Below are 22,571 nucleotides of genomic sequence, written 5' to 3' on the forward strand. Positions count from 1 at the left end.
GTTTGGAGCATCACTTGATCAAAGTTTTATGCGTAAATTAAATTAATATTAAATTATTAATACATATGTAATTATAATATATAAACTATTAATCAAAAATAACAATTAAGCGGAAAAAATAGCATATTAACTTAAAGAAAATTGAAGAATGTCTTTTAAAGATGACTATTTATTCTCTATAAATTAAATGAGATCTTGATTTTATGAGTAATGTTAAGATGATAAAAAAAAAGCTACTCAAATTTATCTTATTTAATATTTATTAATTATATATTTATTAATTATAATAATAATTAATAAATATTAAAAAATAAATATAGACCCCTAAATAATGTTAAGACGATAAAAAAAGAAACAACTCAAATTTATGGTTTAGCTAATTTTTTATTATCTTCTAAATATTATTATTATTTTTAATACGTATAATAATTTAGGATAAAATAACTTAGAAGAATATATATAGTAAACCTAACAGAATCATAGGGTAGGGCCATTTAGAGACCAAATTTGGGTCACATGTGATAGCTAGGGAAGACCCCACTAGGACTAACAAGACAGGAATATATGATGACCCAAGTCACTAACTACTTATATTAAAATTAATTATTAAAATTAATTATTAATATAAAATATATAAAAATATAATATATATTAAAAATAAATTAAATTATATATATAATTTATATATGAATATATTAGTAATTAATTTTAATATACAAATAATATTATTGTGATGAAAAAAATAGAAATTTTAGAATACGTAAGTGCGTTTAGGTCTAATAATTATTCGAAAAGTGTTTTTATAATATTTATTAATATAATTAAAAAGAATATGAAAATTCAACCTTTTGTATTACTATTTAATAAAATTCACATAAATATAAGAAAAGCTAATTTCTTTAAATAAAAAAGTAATTTTGTAAAAAAAAAATAAAAGAACCAAACGCATTCTTATTTAAGAATCTTGTGAAGGAATTAATTTGAGCGAAAATGTTAATTAAGATCTTAATAGTATGATTTTTGTATATGGATTGAGAGTAATGTTATATATTCAATTTTTTTTTATGAACTAAATCTAACTAAGTTAAATAATAAAATTTGAAGTAATATTAGTTATAACTGTTATGTTAAACTAATTGGATTAGATTTAGTTAACAAAAAAAAACTTAAATGTATAGTATTATTTGATAGATTGGTTCTTATAATAAATTTTAGTTATGATAAAGTTAAATTTTAAGATTGATTCTTCTTTTTTTTTTAAACATTCATCACGATGGTAATTTTTTAGTATTTTATCAATAAAATTAAAATTATAAAATATCATGTTTTAAAAGTAAAAAAAAAATCATCTTTATATGTAATTCGGGTGGGTTTCGTGAAAATAGATTAAGTGAAAAATAATAGTTAATATGAGAGATTAGGGGTAAGTAAACTTGTGAGGAAGACACTTCTATTAATGATAAAAAACCAATACAAGAACTAATAATGAGGAAGAGAGGTGGAGAACAAGTGTTGAGACCTCCACTAATGTCACAAGAGGATGAATGAGCTTTGTTTAAAGTGGACAAGAATGGTTTACAGAGAAGAGAAATTCTCAGAAAAAGAGGATGAAGGCGAAGGTGAAAAAGTGAAAGTGAAGGTGAAGGTGAAAGTAAATGATGAAAAGGGGTTCAAGGTCTGTGAATAAGAAGATGATCAAGGTGAAAGTGAAAAGTGAGAGTCTGGTTGAAGGTGAAGGTGAAGGTGAAAAGTGAAGTGCTTTACAGAGGTGGCTTGAGGTCCTTTTTATACTGTAAAACCATGATGAAGAGGACATCTCTTGGCCAATGGTTTTAGTCTGACATTTGGTTTACTGTTCTTTCTAAAATATCTTTAGGTACTCCTGTCACCTCAAATCTCAAGTCTTGTCAACTGAAAAGGTAGGAAGTTGATTCCCACACGTTAAACTAAAGCTCTTAACATGTGACATTAGTGAAGGGACATCTAGTTTGGTTTTCTTTCAACTAGATGACACCTTTACACTCTAAATCCAATCAATCAACTTCTACCAATATAGTTCCGACTAAAGAGAAATTCAACTCCTCAATGTGTTCTTTTGGGTTCCATTCTTTTAGCCCAATACCTTTAGGAGGAACTTAACTCTTTTTTGACCATGTTTGTAGGTCATTATAAAAATTATGTAAAAAAAGAGGTTTATATTTGTAGTACACAATCAATATGCATCATTATTTTTAATCTAATCCATCCGTCAAACATTAACAAATAAGATTAAATCATTAATAATGTATGAATAATTACATTTAGACCAAACTTATATTATAATAAACTTTGAACATCTTGAACTTAAGTTTAAAGATTGAAAAGTTCTTTACTAAGACATTCAATTCTCTTCCACCAAACTTGGGATAAATCACGTAAAATTAGACAATTTTTTATTAAGTAAAATAAATTCAATTAGATACTGAACTCTTTCCAATTGATATCAATTAATTTTTTTAATTTTAAATTTAAATTCTAAATGTAAATCTAAATGCTAAATCTTTCAAAATGAGAATTGAAACAATAATTTTATAATAAAATAAATAATAAAATATATTTTTTCTTGAAAATTGTTAAAAATTTTAAACATAATCTTAAATTTTATTTTGTTTCAATTTTATTCTAAAATTTTTTTATTTTCATTAAACTTATTCCTAACGACTAATTTAAAAAAAAAACTCAACAATAACAGTCTTTCACATAAGCAAATTAAACATATTTATTATACATTATTGTTAGATTAGTCCTAAATTTCTTTTAATTTAGTTGCCAGGATATATTTGATACAAATATAAGATTGTTGGGACAAAAATAAAACTGAGAAATGTTTTTAAATTTTTTCAATATATATATGATGCTTTGGAGGCGTAATGACGACGACAAAGGAGTGAGGAGGAGTAAATGCAATTAGAGAGAGTTGGAATACATTTTCTAGAAGAATGATTTGGGAAGAGAAAACGAAATACCAATGAGACGGTGATGCTTGGGAGGCGCAACAACGACGAAAGAATGAAGAAGGTAACTCTCATGATATTAAAGTAACTCAGATTAAAATAAACACTCAATTAAAATATGACACATTAGAGAAGGTAACTTACATATTACTTTAGAGATGGTAGGATAGCATTCACCTATATATATATATATGCTATAAGAAAAATTTCAAGTGTATCGAGAAACATCGATGTTCCAGTTGTTTTAACCGTTGATTTCAATTAATATATATTATATATATTTTTTATAATTCAGATCATCGGTTAAAACAATTGGAATACCAATGTTCCCGATACACTTGAAACTCTTGCTACTCTTTAAAATATACTTTAAAATATAACTAAAGTGGCAAGTAAAGTATAAAACAGGCGTGGGCAGAGAGAGCTACTAGGATTTTACCATAACATTCCCTGTGTCGAGTGATGAGTGATCTAAGATTGTGTTGTAGCATATTACTGGTGTTGGTTGGTTTTGCAAGGTGTGATTTGGCGAAAGACAGAGACGAATGTGCAGAGAAACTGATTGGGCTAGCTCCCTGTATCCCTTATGTTAGTGGGCAAGCCAAGATCCCCACCATAGACTGCTGCAGTGGCCTCAAAGTGGTTCTTGATCAGAGCAAGAAATGCATCTGCATCCTCATCAAAGATCGCAACGATCCTAACCTTGGCATTACCATCAATGCCACCCTCGCTCTTCAACTTCCTATTTCTTGTCATGCACCATCTAATATTTCCCAGTGCGTCGGTAACTCTCTCTCTCTCTCTCTATCTCATCAAATATATACATACATATACCGTTTTGCTGCACACATAAATTGCTTTTGGATTCTTTCAGATCTTTTGCATTTGCCACCTAACTCTCCTGATGCTAAGGTGTTTGAGGGGTTTGGAAAATCCACCAAAACCAACACTTCCACCCCAGTTCCTAGTGGTAATTATTATTATTATTATTATTATTATTATTATTATTATTATTATTATTATTATTATTATTATTATCACTCAAATAAAAATGTTTAAATCGGTCTTTTTTTTAAATATTTTTTAGTAATTAAAATTTAATACATATAACTGATCAAATTGTGTTATTTTTGTCAAAATTAAATCAGATAAATTGATTTGGCAAAAAAATCAATGAACTAAATCTTAAATCGGTCTAAATTAATATTTTTTTATAAAAAATAATTACAATATTTTTATTATAAAAATAACTAAAATATTCTTATTATATATATATATATATAGAAGTATTTTTGTAATTTTTTATAATAGAAATATTATAGTTATTTTTTATAAAAAATGTATTAATTTAGATCGATTTAAGATTTGATTCATTAATTTTTCAACTAAATGAGTTTGTTAAATCTAATTATGATGGAAATAATATGATTTAATTGATTAAATATATTAAATTTTAAATATTAAAAAATATTTTTTTTAAAAAAAAATATTTTAAGTATCTTTATTTAAATGATTTCTTTATTATTATTATTATTATTATTATTTATTGTACTTTTCATAAATGAAGCCCTCTACTTTGGTTTTGAAAGTTGGAAAAAACTAAGAAGCTGCGATTAATAATGGTCTTACAGGTGGAGCTAAGAATGGAACAAGCTCAAGTGCTCAAGAAAAGAGCGATGGTGGCAAGGGAAATAGGTGGCATGTGACTGGGGTCATTTGTGTAATTTTACCAACTGTATTCATTTCTAACTTCTTTCTCATTTGAACTTTCAATTTTTCAAAAGCTTGTAGCAATGTAGTATGGACAAGAAGGATTCTCTATGGAAAAAAGAAACTTCAAATGGAAAAAGAAGTTTACCACCTCTTACATTTGTAGAATAAATTACCATTTGTATCCATAAAAGATACAAACACTGACAAATATATCCATATAAGAATAAAATGATAATTGTATCCACGAAAGATAGCTTCCGTGTGTCAAGAATATCCTAACGGACCAATTGTGTAACCAACGTCCGGGTATTCTTGGCACACAGAAGCCATCTTCCATAGTTATAATTGTCGTTTTATTTTTGTATGGATACATTTGTCAGCATCTGTATCTTTATGCGTACAAATGGTAATTTATTCGTACGTATAAAGAAGTTTACCCATTTCTAGTGTTTTTGCTATGATTGGCTAGTGTATGTGTCTATCTCGTTCTCATATTTCTGTAAATTTTTTTCTTTTCAATTCCTATAATTGTTGTGCAAAACTAAAATTAATTCTGCCTTTCTATTATTAGTAAACTACACTGAACTATGAAAGTTGTTGGGTCTATATGCTGCTGTCTAGTCTTTTTCTTTCCTTCATTTTCTTCCTTTGGTGTGGTATTTATTCTTATGTAACCTCATAATTAATTTTTCAACTAACTAAAAGATCGCATCAATTCTGCTAAAACCCACAAAGTCAGAGCTTTTCTCTTCAATCTTCATACGGCAAATAGTTGGTGTTTGCGTCACAAATTATATATTTAGGAAAAGGAATAAATGGTAGGTGGTCTTTCTTTTCATTTTTTCTTTGGTCTAATATTGTCATAATTACATTTAGCTCCTTCTATTTAATTAATTGTTACATTCTCTCATGCACATTTGTTCCTCTAAAATTAAACACACGGTATGTTATTAATTGATAAATGTTAGATAATCAATCTTTTTTTTTATTTGACCCAATAGTAACCGATTTCTCATTTTTGTTACCACTTGGTCACCTAACATTCCCCTACATATCATATCTCCTCATATTTTATCCTTAAATAAATCAATACATTAATTTGTTGTAAAATAAATAGATAAATAAAATGAAAGAGGAGTAGAAATAAAAAATTTTAGTATTAATATTCTCTAATATGTATATCTCATTATAATTGAGATATTATATTACACTCTCAATAATATATTTACTTTTACATGCACATATATTATTTATGATAGCACAAGTATACGTTGTTCTTATTTCTTATTTTTCTCTCTATTGTGTCTCAAGCCTTATGAACCTATTTATACATGATGCAAGTTATGGTGGAGAGGGAAAATGATGAAGAGATGAAGATTTTTTTTATGGATAGTTGGATAGTTATCACATGAAATATCACTGCAAGAAATTATTATTATAGCGATCGATTTAGTAACCGATTTAACAATCAATTTTGATAGTCCTTAAAACCTAAATTTAAAATAGCGACCGAGGTTGGTCACTAAGATTTGGCAACTGATTTTCAACTAAGGCTACAAAACTCATACCAAACATTTTCAATTACTAAATCAGTCACTAACAAGATAGATCGTTATATGGTGACCAAGTTTTCCATCGTTCAATCAGTTGCTGAGGTAATCGGTCGCTAAATAGCGACCAATATTTCAGTTGCTAAATCGGTCACTAATTAGCAACCAAAACTTAATTGACCAATTTCGACGGCCAATTTTTCCATCGCTAAATTAGTCTCTGATGGAACATTACCGTTCTTAATAGCAACCAATTTTTTTGTAGCTAAATCAGTCGCTCATCTTAATTTTCTAATAATAATTTTTTTTATTAAATTTCACATATATTATTCTGAAACCTTGATTTTCATATATAATTATAATTCAACAAAATATAAAAATTACCAATCTCACCCCATATTCCTATAAATATGAAATAATCGTCAATTTTGGAAATTTCACTTCTCACCAAACCATATTATTATTATTTGCCTGCTAAGTGTTAGAATTATAATTTATCCGATGCTTTATACTTATAGATATTTAGGCTGACAAAAATATTAGTAACCAAGTTGGACTGGTCTAGTGGTTAGCTCACTAGTCCGCTTAAACAAAGGGGGTTTGAATCCCGTCTTATGCGGTTAGCAACAAACCCTTAATGGAGCTGAGTACCACGACGTATTAGTCCTTGACCTGTTGGGCTGAAGCTCAAACAAGAACAAATAACTATGTCCTAGATGTCATAGTTTGTCTTTGTTAATGGCTGAGAAACAAACTATGATGACATAAAAAGGATCCATAACGCATAAAGTACATGATCTGGTTGATTATGCAGCACAAAAGAATCACATAAGATGAATTAAATAGCAAAAGGGAAGGAACCAAAATTTCTTCTTTAATTCTGTTGGGGAACCAAACATATGTGCACTGTCTTCCAAGAGCAACCAGAAGTATAAATGAGGACAATTTTTGAACTACAGATTTAGTTACTAAGATGTGACCAAAAAAGATGACTGTTTCGATTTGTTTTTACATATTGCTAAACAAGGAAGAACGACACATGAAATATTTAGTTACTGCCAATCAAATCGAGCTTTAGTGCAACGTAGTTGATATGAAAAATCCGAAGGAAATGATAAAGTAAAAAGGATGATATTGGTTACAATCTGTTAAGATTTGATCTATCTTCTTACTCAGGAATTAATAACGACTATTATACCTTCACTAACCAATGTAATCAACATCAGATCTGTCCACCAACTACTGCACCCTAATTAGGCTGTGCTCGGATACTGACTCTCAGATAGAAATAACGAGACATATTTATGTCCCCAGTTTTAGCAAGTACAGAAAAGTTGTTTCTTTCGCAACCAAACAAGTTTTCTGATATATTGTATCTGTATTTCTGTCTCAAACATAACCCAAACACAGCCTAAATTTTCACTGTCAATATAATCTGTAGCCCTAACAAATTGTGTTATTTTCCTGGATTACCTTTCTGCCGTGGAGGTGCAATTGAAGTAGGTGAAAAAGGATCATAAATCTGGTCTGCAGGATATGCCCGCTTACCAGAAGCAATGGAGGGATTACCAAATTTATGATTTGGGGGCATGGGTATACCTGCCCATGTTCTCGGAGCAGGATAATTTTGCTGGATGTGCGGGCTTCTTGGTACACCACCAGCAGTGGGAAAATTGGGCATTTGAGGAGAAATTAAGTTCCTCATACCCATTTGTGGGACTGGAGATCTAGGACCAGGTTGACCAGCATATGGGAATGCAGCTTGTCTAGGTGGAATAGGGACCAGACCAGATCTTCCGCCAAAGGGGACAGCGGATGCATGAGCTTGAGTTTGATCCATCTGGTTGGGAACTTGCGTCCTTGGAAAGACTTGAAAAGCTTTATCAGGCGCACCAAATATACCACCCTGTACAGTAGCTTGACTGTTCGGTCCGGAAATCACGTGACTATCTGCATTGGGCCGCTGTGATTGAAAAGTGAAATTTCCTGAAGTTGAGGGCATCAAGACTGGTGGCTTTACATGGGTGTGATAAGAGGAAACTCCAGATGCAGAATTAGGCGTTCCTGATTGCTGCGGTAATGGACCTGAAGGAGCCATTCCTGGTGAAGGAAATGAAAGAGGTCGAGATAAATGGTTTGCAGATGAATGAGTAGTTGCAGGTACTGGGGGAACCATTGCTCCCAAAGATGATGGCAGTCCAGGGGAAGTTCCTGATTGCTGTGGTGGAAAAGCAGCAGGTCGAGGCATCATTGACATATTTGATTGTAGTGGCCTAAACGCAACATCAGGTTGTGGATGTACAGATAGAGGCCTTGGGGGTGGAGCCATTGGCCCCATACTGTTCAGATCTGAAGACATTTTAATAGTGACTCCATTCTGTCCAGAAGTGTTGTTGGGAGGGATAAATGGGCGGTTAGGTACCGTTAAAGGTGACATACCAGATAGAGGCTGAGGCATTGAAGACCCTGATGTCTGGAGTTGTCCTACTTGTGCTGATTGGCTTAAAGTAACCGGAAATGACATTGAAACATTTGTAGGAGCGGAACAATTTTGTACAGATATCATTGATGGATTTCTTGGGGGTCCAACGTGACCCAGGGAACTTGTCATCTGTGAATGCTGTAAAATCTGCCTAGGAGGTAGTCCTTGCACAGAAGATTGTTGATTTGGAATAGCCAGGTGGAATCCAGCAAAAGGTACAGGTTGAAAACCAAAGGCTGAAGGCATGTTTGAAGGATTCATTGTTTGTGACTGAAAATTGGGAGTTCTAGCAAGATCTGATGGATTTTGTGGGGGCATATTATCAGAAGCAATTACAGGGTTATGAGACGGAACTGCCGAAAACCATGGACTGGAGTATTGAAGGTGATTTCCATGAATTTGTGTGCCAGCTATTGCTTGTGCTGCAGCCTGATTTTCCAGACCCATAGAGACTGGACCAGAAGGTAGCCCATCTTGGGTTTGACTCAGAACATTAGTGCCATCCCCAGATACAGAGGGTGTGGAACCAGAAACTAAATTCCCCTGAATAGAAGGTAGCAACAGTTACATTAAATAACTGAAATAGCATCAGCATAACTGAACTCGCCGTAAATAATAAACATGTCCATTGCATAAAATGCCAACACTCACAGCTACAGAGGAAATTAGTAGTTCAATGATGGACACTGCTGCATCCACTTTATCAAAACTATCAGCTGATATATTGACATACATCTCTTTGTAACTGCATGTGATATCAGTTCCTGGCTTAATTTCACCCTAAAAATGAAACAATTAATCAATGGAAGCAATTTCAAGACTGATTATAGTTGTTTCCAGATAAAATCATATTGAAGAAGTACTTCAAAATGATTCATGCAGAACAAAAGCACCTTAATATTATTAAGGAACGTACTTTCTCTCCAGTGTCTGCTTTGGTTCCATGTAATTTAATCTTGGCACCAGTTTCCTGATATGCATGAATTAGATGAATAAATTTCAAATAAAATAAAGGAAGCAGAATTTAATAGTAATCACAATCAGGACAACCGCTTGTCAAATTCCTATCATTAGATGTAGATACCAATATGATGGACCTTACCTTTTCGAGTTGCTTTTGATTATCACCTTCAGGCCCATATATAAGACCAATAAAATTGTACCCAGGATACTCTAGGACCTGTAATAATGGCATTGCACATGAGCAATCATTGTGTTCTTTGATATGAGTTATATACAACTGCATGCCAGGTATCAGGTTTAGAGTTAAAGATATATTATTTTAAAAGACAATGGTAGAACATTACAGAAATTAAATTACAACAAAAGTATGCCAAATCCTAGCATTAACATATCAGAAGCACAAGCTATTGTGTCATTTTACATTCTTACTCTAAACAGAGCTATGTTAATGCTCTAAATATATTGCAACCTATGCGGAGTTTTACCGATACTCATTTGTGAAACTCCGATACATCTTATACTTTGAAAGGGGCAAAAAATCTATATATATTGAATTATAATCTAAAGTACACATTCTCCCTTTTTAGTAATGGGAATAATGTTATGGAATAATTAATTATGCTTCTAAAAAATTTAATGTGGATAGGATTCACATGTTGAGTTAGTAAATAGATGGAATGAGACAAAACCCACACCACCCTTAGCGTCATCACCACACCTTTCACCTTTCATGAAGAAAATGGCATTCTGATATAGATTTGGATATTATGGGGTGCCCGAAGTCCCACAACCAGAGGTATGGGATGCTTGATGTTGTATTTAAGCAGAGTGGTTCTTCCACCTTAACAGCTAACTTTTAAAGTATGTTTCCCATTTTCTTAGGTACTTAACAATGGTATCAGTGCATAAGTTATCGATGGCACAGAAAGCACTACGTATAGGTTGGATTAAGATAAATATTGAATAATAACGTAAATACCAAATACTGATAGCCGGTAGCCAAGTGGCTACCGCTGGGTCAGTGTCGACAAAGTGAAGCCACCTTATACATCGGCTCTCTAGGGCTGGTGTATTGTTAGAGACTTGGGTATTTTGGGGTGTTCAAAGTCCCACATCGAATGGTATGAAATGCTTGATGTTGTATTTAAGGAGAGTGATTCTTCCTCCTTAACAACTAACTTTTAAGGTGTGGTTCTCCACTTTCTTTAGGTACTTAACACATTCCTTTTCTTTCTACTCTCATTTCACAATTGTTTTTCCCCCTTCAAGATCTCAAGAAAATCAATGGGACAAGAATCAAGGAATTGATTCCCATTTTCTATCCCTTTTGGCAGAAGGCCTTCACCACACTACTTTAATAATTTTGCCTCATCTTCTCCGTCATTTTGTCGATAAAACTTTTGCTCCGTCATTTTGTCAAGAAAACTTTTGCTTACCTACTAGCTTTCGCATCCATGAGTAAGACTCAAGTGAAAAAACTAAACCAAAAAGAAGTTGTGCTCTAGAGAGAAAAGACCAGAAGAGGATGGTCTGGACTGTTTCTTGAGTTGTTTGGAGGTGTGAGAACAAGCTTCCACAAGGATAAAAGTCGTCCTTAAAGCTTCGATTAGAGATTGCTAATAGGACATTGATGGTAGGATGATTTATCTAGAAGGATCTAAAGGAGACAAATTTGGCAACAAAAGTTTGAAATCAACTAAATGTAATATTGGACCTAGAAGTTCCTACTAGAGCTCCAGATATGTATTTTCAAAATACTACTAAAGCTAAAGTCTTGTTATGTATTTTAGTAAGAGTGACAATCATCTAAGTGTTTCTGTATTCAAGGAAGTACATGGTTTGCACATAAGTCATATTAAGACAGTATATAGAGTGTAAGTTCATATAGGAAGGGAAAATGTTAACAAAAAAATGAAACGGAAGAAAATATAACACCACAAGTAAAACAATTTAAGTATCTAGATTGTATTATTTAGGATAATGGAAAAATAAAGGATGATGTAAATCACAGGATCCAAGTAAGTTGGCCAAAATGGCGGAGAGCTTCTGGTTTTACATGTAGCAAAAAAGTACTTTTAAAACTCAAGTGCAAATTTCACTGCACCGCCATTAGACCAACAATGTTGTATGAAACGCATGGTTGGGCGGCAAAGGGTGAACATGAACACAAGATTAGTGTGGTTGAGATGAGGATGCTGAGATAGATATACACATATGGACAAAATCAAGATTCAAGAATGAGGATGAGAGAGAAAGATGGAGTAACGCCCATGAATTAATAAATATGTTTTATGGTCGGCTAGTAGCAACTCATAGTGCAGTGTTATAAATTAAGCAATGAATCTATCTTTTCCTTAAATATAACAAGTTAAGAATGGAATTTAAATGGTACTTTCTAGCAGAATTTCACAATTTCATAATCGATACTTACAGGCAAAGAAATGCTGGCCTCTTTCAACAACGGCTTAAAACCAGGAGGAGGCTTGTAATTAGGATCTAGTTTTAGTATTTCACCTGGAGATGATCAAAATCACAATTATTATGGAAAGAGCAGCAAATGAGAGTTAAAGGAGAGAAAGAAAAAGAATACGAGAAGGAAAACTAACCTATTGCTTCCCGCTTTTCAAATTCGAGCATTTCTGACTTCTTAGTACCATATTGGAAAAATAAGAAAAACAGAATATTGGAAAAATAAGGAAAACTAACATCAGTGTTTATTTTAGAATAAACAGAACATTGGAAAAATAAGAGAAAAAATAATTACTAGGAACAGGGTCAATTTGGGCCAACCTTGCTATTAATTGCTGGGTCATAGTTGCTTTGATCTCGATATTGTGCCCGTAGTGGTGAGTTCTGAGGACTCCCGACCTCCAGTCTTTCTGAGTCCAATTGCTTTGTAATTTGATCTACTCGAATCTATAGAATGTGTACAAAAGACACAGCCATATCACTTGTTTGACACATTAGACAAGAGCTTCATATGCAAAATACTTGCATGGATGCAAACAAAATGGCAGCCAAATTACAAGGGAATTGTAACAGTACCTAGCTAAGAATGATTTGTACCACCCCAAAGAGTGGCAATGCTACTTGTTTACTAATATATCAGTCCAATGGAAATACATCTAAAATATTTAAACATATCTCAAGCTACTAAAACTCAGCGATCAAGCCTATGGAAAGCACATATGGAGAGGAGCAGTCTGAATATTTTAAGTGAGGATAAGTCTCACAAACACCCATAAAGAGAGGTAAGGTAATCCATAGTCATTCAATCTATATATAAATAAGAAACCTTAATCTTAAAATAGAATACTCTCAAGGAAATCAACAACTAATAGGTGGGAATTTCCCACAAAGGAAATATACGTGTGTGTGTTTGTGAGAGAGAGAGAGAGAGAGAGAGAGAGAGAGAGAGAGAGAAAGAGAGTTAGGATTAATTGACACCGGCATCAATTATTTAACTAAATATTACACTGTTTAATAACTTTTGTTCGTGTAACAAGCATTGGATTAGAAGCTTTTATGTTATAGATCATCTCTAAAAAATTCATCAAAATCCAAAATCATTAGATATACCTTTTATATACTTGAAAACCAACATAATATATTTGCTCAAAATATGCATAAACAAAAGGTTCATCAATTACATGCTTACTGATGTCCAATTCCGGTGAAATTTGGTCCACATGATTTTCATTATATGTAATTGTAATTCAATAGTTGAATTCGATAAATATATCTTGTAAAAAGTTACTGGTGGTGTAAATTCACTTAAATTGACACTAGTGTCATTTGATCTTATTTCATATCTATATATATATATATATATATATATATATATATATAATGGTTGAAATAATAATGGAGTATCATTTGAAAGGATTCAGAAAATACCTGTAAAGCTAAAGCCTTTGCCTTCTTCACAGCTGCATCCTGTGCCAGATCAGGTCCCCATTTTGTTTTCCTCACAATTTGTTTTGATGTTTCTTCATTGATAGCTCCAGTGACCCCATCCTTTTTAGTCCCTCGGAAAACAGGAACCAATGAACCTGATAATTTGTTTTTGGGGATGACAAAACCAGATTTTGCAGCAAATAAAGAGAGCTTTTGGCCACTAGAAGGTGCTGCAGACATCTTGGGACTTTCGGCAGCAGATGCTACATCAAGCTTTGTGCCCATCCCCTTATCCAGTCACTTTTCACATGTAAGGCAAATTTGCAAAAACATCATCGGCAAGAGAGAAGCAAATCTGCAAAAATAAAACACCATACCTTTTTTCAATGGCTGCTGATATATACAGCAATACTTTGTATAACTCACAATACATATAAAATACTGCTGAGTTCCATTGTGAAAGGAAATATTCATATTCTTAATGTCTAGATTCTCCTTACACAAGGGAATGTCTAGATTCTCATTGTGAGTGCTTTGTTGAGATATTTAAAGCCCGGAAATTTCTTTATGCTATGACAACTTTTCAGGTCTTGTTTAGCACTTTGGCATCATTTATTGAGTCTTTCTTCCTGGATTGAGATTCCTTTAATTGAAATTTTTAGCTTGTTACAACTCGACGTTATTGAGTTTCTCACATTTTTTGTTTTTCTAGTTCCAATACTTTGACAGACATAATGACATATCAATTACATCTTTCATGTGATCAAGTCCTCTTTCCTTTCATTTTAGCAATGAATTGCAAAAGCATGTAGCACTAAAGTGACTCTAAGCCAGAAACTTATAAGTGCCTAATTCAACTGGTGTGTTTTATCACCAATTCTCATAGCCCTACATAACCTGCAATGGCAGCAACCAATAATCTCGCATGGACTTTTGTAGCTGCAGAGGTTGATCGGGACCTAGATTCCTCCATATATAGCCAAGTATATTTGACAGTAAAAACGTTCATGATGACAGCAGGATGCCGACTAAAACAGCTTAAGTAGGAAAAGTCAACCTCCACAAGTTAATGTGGAAAACTATAGTATTCCCGGAAAGAATGAATCAAAAGAACAACAGCAAAAAGTCTACCCTTCACAAAACTTGGGCACACCGAATGAGAAGAGTAACAAATTATTCCCCTTGAATACAACCTCAAACAGAAGGCCAGAAGCATAATCGTGATTTCGAGATTCGTATTGGAAATGCAGTTGACACACCTCATTCCCAACACTATGAAAAAAGTAACACTAGACTAAAGGATGTTCTAGAAAGAAGCTCTTACAAATACAAGAAGCTATACTTTGCAATTACACTAAAATCTCACAAGAACAAAAGCTAAGAATAAAAATGGCTTCTGTATGTGTGAAAGTATGTATAAATCTTAGTTCAATGAAACTGTTCTAAGAAATTATATACACGGAATCAACGGAAACGCCAGAAAGTGGAGCAGAATAACACTGCACGCATGGAAATGCAGAAAAGAAAAACGATTATAAGACCTATAAAGAGAGGCATGAAATTAATCAACTATAACTGATGTAACTAATAAAATATAGTTATGGAATTTTCTGATATTGTTCTGTTAAGAGTAACAGAATCTGTTTTCCCTTCAACTGATTCTGTTACATCTCTACCTATATAAGCTGTATTTGTAATACATGAATCCATATACTAATTCTCTATCACTTCAAATACATGCATACAACAGTACGTTGATGATAAATTCATCTTCTTCAAGAGCATCTATTCCTTAACCTAAATAAAAGATCGGAAATATAAGGACGAACCTGTTTGTTTATCTTTTGAGCGCGCGCGCGAGAGAGAGAGAGAGAGAACGGGTGGGTTATGAATCTGAATTATGTTTAAAGAGGAGGTTCTTCACAACTATGCTGTAGCAGCTTGCGCAACTGTTAAAAAAGGGGAATTAGAACTCGCATCAAAGTGCTTTCTAGTTTCTAGTCTTCGCCCTCTTACAATCCTACAAGTAATGGTAAAATTGAAAACAAAAAAGGCTAAAAAAATATCTTAGCGATCAGGAGGAGAAATAAATATAAAAAAATATATATATAAATATAATATTTTAGCATTAATATTTATTAATATTATTATCTTAATATAATAGAAATAATTTATATATATAATATATTCACTGCTAATATGTTATAGCTTATATATTAAAAGAGAAAAGTATTTTATATATTATTGTTGTGGGTCTTGGAACGGCCACACTACTGATGACCGTGTAATAGCAAAGGACCTCTTGGAACGCTTACCTCGACAAGGCCATCTCGATAAGTACATCAGAGGTCACATCCAAAAATGTTCCATATCTTCCAGGACCGAAGACTCATCTGAACAACAATACCGAGTAAAAGAGAAGGTGTCGGCGAACAATTACGAAAAACCACGAGGAATCATTAATTATATTTCAGGAGGATACGCGAGTGGAGGATACGCGAGTGGAGGCTCCTCAAACTCAGCGAGAAAGAGGTCATTCCGATCAATATGCTCATTAGATGGCCCACAAAGTGAAACACAAAATCCAACACAACTGCCGCAGCTCACATTCACACAAGCAGACTACAACTCTAGTATACAGAACTTGGACGACCCGTAGTTATAACTCTTCAGTTGGGAGACCTACTGGTCAAAAAAGTACTACTAGATCCTGGAAGTAGTGCCGACGTCTTGTTCTACTCAACATTTCAAAAAATGAAGCTCAGTAACAACATCCTCCAGTCAATAGGGGGAGATCTGGTCGGCTTCTCCGGCGAACGCGTCCCAATAATAGGGTCAGTGTGGTTACAAACCACACTAGGTGAGCATCCTCTTTCAAAAACTTGTGATATACAATTTTTAATAGTAGATTGCTTCAGTCCATATAATATTATCCTTGGCCGCCCTTTCTTAAACAAGTCCGGCGCCATTGTTTCTATAGTTCACCTGTGTGTTAAGTTCCCTTTACAGGACGATCATGTCGTCACAATCCATGGAGATCATAAGGAAGCTCGGCACTGTTACAACATCGGCATGAAGTTTCAAAATAATTCAAAACAGCAAGTTAACAGTGTCGACCTCACGCACAACAGCTCGGCAATAGCCGACTTAGACCCAAGAGCCGATTTTCGGGAAAGGCCAACTCCGTCCAACGACTTACAAAAGGTTTATTTCAACAATGACCCTAACAAATTCACTTTTGTAGGTAAGTCAATAAGCAAGGAAGAATTAAACGCCATCACCACCTTCCTACAAGATCAAGCCGACCTTTTTGCATGGAAACCTTCAGATATGCCCGGCATAGACCCACAAATCATCAGCCATAAACTGGCTATAAACTCGTTTGCGAAGCCGGTACAGCAAAAGAAACGAAAACTCGGCGAAGAAAAGCGAAAGGCGTCGTTGGAGGAGACACAAAAACTGATAAGCGCCGAATTCATCAAAGAGATCAGATTTACCACCTGGCTCGCCAATGTGGTTATGGTAAGGAAACAAAATGGTAAGTGGCGCATATGCGTCGATTTTACTGATTTAAACAAAGCATGTCCAAAAGACTCGTATCCTTTACCATCCATAGACTCTTTGGTAGATAACGCTTCCAGTTACGCTACCTTAAGTTTCATGGATGCATATTCAGGGTACAACCAAATACTTATGCACCCCTCCGATCAATGTAAAACAGCCTTTATTACTGACTTCGGAAACTACTGTTATAAGGTTATGCCTTTTGGATTAAAGAATGCAGGGGCGACTTACCAACGCCTTATGGATAAAGTTTTCGCCAAACAAATCGGCAGAAACATCGAAGTTTATGTAGATGATATGGTCGCCAAAACAAAAGTCAGCAACAATCATCTTGACGACCTAACAAAAATATTCGCCCAGATACGCCATTACAACATGCGCCTGAACCCGGAAAAATGCGCTTTTTGTGTACAAGGTGGTAAGTTCTTGGGATTTTTGTTAACGAACAGAGGCATCGAGGCAAACCCCGACAAATGCCGAGCAGTTTTGGAAATGACAAGTCCTAAGACAGTAAAAGAAGTCCAATGCCTCACAAGAAGGCTTGCTGTTTTATCAAGATTTGTACCTTGTTTAGCTTCAAAGTCTAATCCTTTTTTCCAAACAATTAAAAAGAAAAACAAATTTCAATGGACCGACGATTGCGAGAGAGCTTTTAACACACTAAAAACAACTCTCTCGCAATCGCCGATTCTACAAAAACCCCTCCAAGGGGAAGATTTATTTCTATACCTTTCAGTTACTAATTGGGCGATAAGCTCGGCTCTTGTCACAGAAAGAAGCAAAATTCAGCAACCAGTCTACTTCGTCAGCAAAACACTCCACAATGCTAAGCTTAATTATCCGAGAAAGAGAAGCTGGCCTTAGCATTAGTCTTCTCAGCACGAAGACTCCGACCTTATTTTCAAAGTCATGTCATCAATGTCAAGACAGATCATCCACTACGACAAGTACTACACAAGCCCGACATTGCAGGAAGACTTATAAAGTGGTCAATCGAACTGTTCGACTTCGACATCAGATATCAATCCAGAGGGGCAATAAAATCACAATTTTTAGCCGACTTTATTGCAGAACTTAGGATACCATCAGAAGAGGACCACACAAAACAATGGACTTTATACATAGATGGCTCATCCAACAAAGAAGGATGTGGCGCTGGAATACGACTCGAAGCCGAAGATGGTACCGTCCTCGAGCACTCCTTACACCTATCTTTTAAAGCCAGCAACAACAAATCCGAGTATGAAGCCCTGGTCGCAGGACTTCAGCTTTGTTTAGAACTTCAAATATACACAATTAAGGTATATTGTGACTCCTTGTTGGTTGTTCAACAGGTAAACGACCAGTTTTAAGTAAGAGACCCCCTTCTATCCAAATATTTATTATTAGTCAAAAATATGATTTCACAATTTAAAGAATTTGAAATACAACACATTCCCAGAGAACAAAACCAAAGAGCTGATATTTTATCTAAGCTCGGCAGTACTCAATCCGAGATATCTACATTGCATCAATTTACTATAAACTCTCCTAGCATTGACCTAACAAAAGTGCTAAGTGTTACTCAGGAAAGTGATTGGCGAACAGATTTCATAAACTATCTACAAACATCCCACATTCCAGAGACCGTCGAGAATGTCAAAAGGTTCCGAAGACAAGCCACCTTCTTCACATTACTTAATGGAGCCTTATACAGACGAGGATATACTCGTCCTTTACTCAAATGTCTCAGCAGATCTGAAGCAGAAATAGCACTGTCAGAAGCACATGAGGGGATCTGCGGAACACACACAGGAGCTCGGAGCCTTACATCCAAAATCCTCCGCGCTGGTTTCTTCTGGCCATCACTAAAGCAAGACAGTGAAAACAATGTCAGGACCTGTATAAATTGCCAGAAGCACGTCCCTACTATCCACATTCCAGCTGAGGATATGCATCATAGCGACGTCACATGGCCTTTCCACCAATGGGGACTAGACATTCTCGGCCCGTTCCCTACAGCGCCGGGCCAGGTAAAATTTCTAATAGTAGCCATTGACTACTTTTCAAAATGGATCGAAGCTCAACCTTTAGCTAAAATAACATCACACCAAATGATATCTTTTGTTTGGAAGAACATTATTTGCCGTTTTGGCATTCCCCATCATATCATAACTGACAATGGTCGCCAGTTTGCCGATCAAAAGTTCCAATCTTTTTTACAGAATCTCAAAATCAAACAGCATTTCGCCTCTGTTGAACATCCTCAGAAAAACGGACTAGCAGAAGCAGCGAATAAAGTAATCTTGCACGCACTCAAGAAGAAGCTGGATGACGCAAAAGGGCTATGGGCCGACCTCATACCTGAAGTCCTATGGGGATACAACACAACACCCCAATCATCAATAAAAGAGACACCATTCCGACTTGTCTATGGCTCTGAAGCAATGATACCACTAGAAATCTCCCAAAGCTCAATTAGGACACAGCTCGGCGACCACAATGAAGCTCGGCGCACCGAATTAGACATCATTGAAGAAATCTGAGATATAGCAACATTGAGACAACGCGCCGCATAGCAAACAATATCTCGGCGCTACAATAAATCGGTCAGAAGCCGAACATTCAACAAGGGAGACTTGGTCGTTCGAAAGACAGAGCTCGCCCGACGACCACCATCCCATGGCAAGCTCGCCGCAAACTGGGAGGGCCCATATCGAGTTACACAAGTCCTCGGCAATGGAGCATATAAACTAGAAACTCTAACCGGTACAGTCCTACCCAATACTTGGAATGTATCCTCCTTAAAGAAATTCTATAGTTAAAACTCAGGGACAGGCTTGTACTCTTTTTCCTACTACCAAGATTTTATCCCCAATGAGTTTTGTTTGGAGAGGTTTTAACGAAGCTAGCCTACCTGAACCTTTATATCCAAAGGATTACCAATATTACTATATGATTTACTTCGTTCCCCTTAATAACAATTTTCTCAATACATCACTCCAATGCTAGCTTTTGCAATAACAATCACACATACAGTTTCATCTACCGTTTCAAACAAAAAAAACAAATATCCTCGCCTAATTTCAATCCGAGAATTATCGGCAATCCCTATAAGGAATATTCTTAACAGAAAATTCCCTTCAATTACGCAAAGGCCTATGAAACATTTAAAATTCAAATTGGCCACAAATTAACAACAACTCAAACAAACTCTATTAACATGCTACAAAATAGCTATTAAATTATTCAGCAACTACCAAAAAGTATTCACCTATCAGTTTTTCAAAAGGCAACCAAGCATAAACAATACTACACATAAAAAACAAATTTACAATAACACATTAAACATTCTCTGCCTCATTCTCGGCAACGCCATCATCTTCAACCATTTTGCCATCTCGGACAATCTTCCCAGGGTCCAGCTCAGAAAGATCAGCATCAGGCAAAAGAAACTTCGCTTGTAAAGACGCCCTCTCAAAACCTTCAACAAACGAATCTAAGATCTCATCACTCTTTTTCTTTTCCATTTCCTTAAGCTTAGCAGTCACCTCAATCGGCCGAGCTTCCATGCTCGCCAGGTTCGCTTCCTTCTTCTTCAAATCCTCCACATCATTGGCATAGTTCTCTTTTGTCTCCTTCAATTGCTTTTCAGTTTCAGCCAACTTGTTCTGGATATCAGAAACATAACCTTTAGACTTACTCAACTCCTCTTTCAACAACAAAACCTCATTGTTCTCCACCAACACCTTTTTGTGCTTCAACTCCTGACTACGACCTAAACTAGCTAACATCAAACCAACCACCTACAAAAACATAAAAATATATATATATCAAATTCCTAACAAACAGAAATAAGCATAACACAATCAAAAAAGACCTTACCTGCATATACTGACCAACAGCCACCTCTCCAACCTCATTAGCTAATGATACGTCAGCTTCAGACTGACAATGCTCATTGGCAACAGCCATGTAAGGATACTCCTTCCCCCACACAGTCAATCCCTCACTATGTTCGGTCATTTCATGCAGCTTTTTCTGATTCCCAACAAAAGCTTGAATCTCCTCCAAAGAAATCTTTTGTTCTTGGTCGCTAGTATCCTCGGACACATCAACCACACTCGATTTTCTTTTCTTAGCAATCACCTTCCTCCGCCCCTGATGAGGTTGAGTAACCTCTCCAGCTCCACCACCTTTTTCACGATTGAAAGATGACACCTCTTTTTCCAAGTTCTTACTTTTAAAACGCGACCTAAGCGAAGCAGCAGAGACCCCTGGATACTTACCACCTGAAAATTCAAAAACCAAAGCAGCGGCTCAGTAAGCCTGAAATACACAAATCAATCAATAACACATATACACAACTCACCCATATAATCTACAACAGCAGCCCTATTTTCCTCCCACTTTAAAAGTTCAAACATAAAGATCAAATCCTTCCGATCAATTTGCTCCACCAAAAACTCTATTATACACACATTCCTCGGAGTTATAATTTCAGCCCCGAGTATATTCTGGGGTTCCGAGCACCACCCAAGTGGAAACCTCTCAGCCAAAAACTCGTCTATATAAAACATAAACTCTTTTTCAACATTCCTCACCTTAACATACATCTCTTTAAAGTCCTTGAAAGAAGACTTATACAATTTAAAAATACCAAAACCAGGTGTACTGCTTAGATTAACCCAACCCCCTTTCCAAACTCCTTTGGCTTGGAATAAAGAAAAAAACAAATCCACAGAAGGATCCTCCTCAAGAAATTCCATCAATATTTCGAAACAACGCAAAAACGCCCAACCATTAGGGTGCAATTGTGAAGGAGCACAGTTTAGCTGCTTCAAAACTTGACATTTAAACTCTGTAAACGGTAGCCTCACCCTCAGTTCTTCCAAAACACAACTATGCATATAAAAATACTCAAACCTCTGCCCCCTATGGTAAACCCTATCCTCACTGTTGCATGGCAGCAACTCGACCTGAACCCCAGACCCAGGCCTAACGATTCTGCCAACATCAATCTCCCTCACAGCCGCATCATCCCGAAACAAAGATATACGACCCTTAACATCCTCATTAATCCAGTCATAGGACCAGTCAATCTCCCCTTTCTTCTCCCTCTCAAACCCCATTACCTAACTCAGAAGCAAAAAACAAAGAAGGAAGAAGAAGATGATAAGTTACAAAACAAAAGAAACAGCATGCATACCTCTTTTACTTATTCTGTTTTCAAAGAAGAAACACCAAGGGTCAGGGATAAGCAACTAAGTTTCCAAACCGTTAACTTAACCACATTGAAAAAGTAACTGTTTCATCAATCACATCAAACGACGTAGTTGCTTTGGAAAGATAAGAAAATTTAATGACCCATTACTCTCTCTCTCTCCTCACCAAAACAACGCCCCACTACCCACGTCACGCATAGAGAAG

At 35.1% G+C, this 22,571-nt stretch overlaps 2 protein-coding genes across 3 annotated transcripts; one reads left to right on the forward strand and one right to left on the reverse strand.

Annotated features, from left to right (window-relative positions):
• Nucleotides 1-3,384: 3,384 nt before the first annotated feature.
• On the forward strand, nucleotides 3,385-5,312 carry LOC112741021 (non-specific lipid transfer protein GPI-anchored 14). Its single transcript, XM_025789823.3, has 3 exons — nucleotides 3,385-3,777; nucleotides 3,868-3,963; nucleotides 4,625-5,312. Exons 1-3 carry the CDS (start codon nucleotides 3,456-3,458, stop codon nucleotides 4,756-4,758), a joined length of 552 nt encoding a protein of 183 aa, XP_025645608.1. The 5' UTR covers nucleotides 3,385-3,455; the 3' UTR covers nucleotides 4,759-5,312.
• A 2,032-nt stretch (nucleotides 5,313-7,344) lies between these two features.
• On the reverse strand, nucleotides 7,345-15,676 carry LOC112741023 (uncharacterized). 2 transcript variants are annotated; one of them, XM_025789827.3, is made up of 9 exons: nucleotides 15,428-15,676; nucleotides 13,599-13,953; nucleotides 12,492-12,617; nucleotides 12,308-12,344; nucleotides 12,133-12,215; nucleotides 9,841-9,918; nucleotides 9,655-9,708; nucleotides 9,390-9,518; nucleotides 7,345-9,281 (listed from the first exon to the last, which is right to left on the reverse strand). In XM_025789827.3, the coding sequence occupies exons 2-9, from the start codon at nucleotides 13,881-13,883 to the stop codon at nucleotides 7,713-7,715; spliced, it is 2,361 nt and encodes a 786-aa protein (XP_025645612.1). In that variant the 5' UTR covers nucleotides 13,884-13,953; nucleotides 15,428-15,676; the 3' UTR covers nucleotides 7,345-7,712. The 2 variants fall into 2 exon arrangements, with proteins under 2 accessions (XP_025645612.1, XP_025645611.1); XM_025789826.3 differs by having other exon boundaries at nucleotides 12,308-12,347.
• Between the last annotated feature and the right edge of the window lie 6,895 nt (nucleotides 15,677-22,571).

Source organism: Arachis hypogaea, chromosome 14, assembly GCF_003086295.3.
Source record: "Arachis hypogaea cultivar Tifrunner chromosome 14, arahy.Tifrunner.gnm2.J5K5, whole genome shotgun sequence".
NCBI lineage: Eukaryota > Viridiplantae > Streptophyta > Magnoliopsida > Fabales > Fabaceae > Arachis > Arachis hypogaea.

Excerpts from the sequence above, each read along its gene's own strand:
- LOC112741023 (XM_025789826.3), bottom strand. The coding sequence starts at position 13,883 with ATGGGCACAAAGCTTGATGTAGCATCTGCTGCCGAAAGTCCCAAGATG. Across the intron at positions 12,216-12,307 it reads TGAAAAGCGGGAAGCAATAG|GTGAAATACTAAAACTAGAT; the intron begins GTTAGTTTTCCT and ends GATCATCTCCAG. Across the intron at positions 9,919-12,132 it reads AGGCCAGCATTTCTTTGCCT|GTCCTAGAGTATCCTGGGTA; the intron begins GTAAGTATCGAT and ends CCATTATTACAG.
- LOC112741021 (XM_025789823.3), top strand. The coding sequence starts at position 3,456 with ATGAGTGATCTAAGATTGTGTTGTAGCATATTACTGGTGTTGGTTGGT. Across the intron at positions 3,778-3,867 it reads TAATATTTCCCAGTGCGTCG|ATCTTTTGCATTTGCCACCT; the intron begins GTAACTCTCTCT and ends GGATTCTTTCAG. Across the intron at positions 3,964-4,624 it reads TTCCACCCCAGTTCCTAGTG|GTGGAGCTAAGAATGGAACA; the intron begins GTAATTATTATT and ends ATGGTCTTACAG.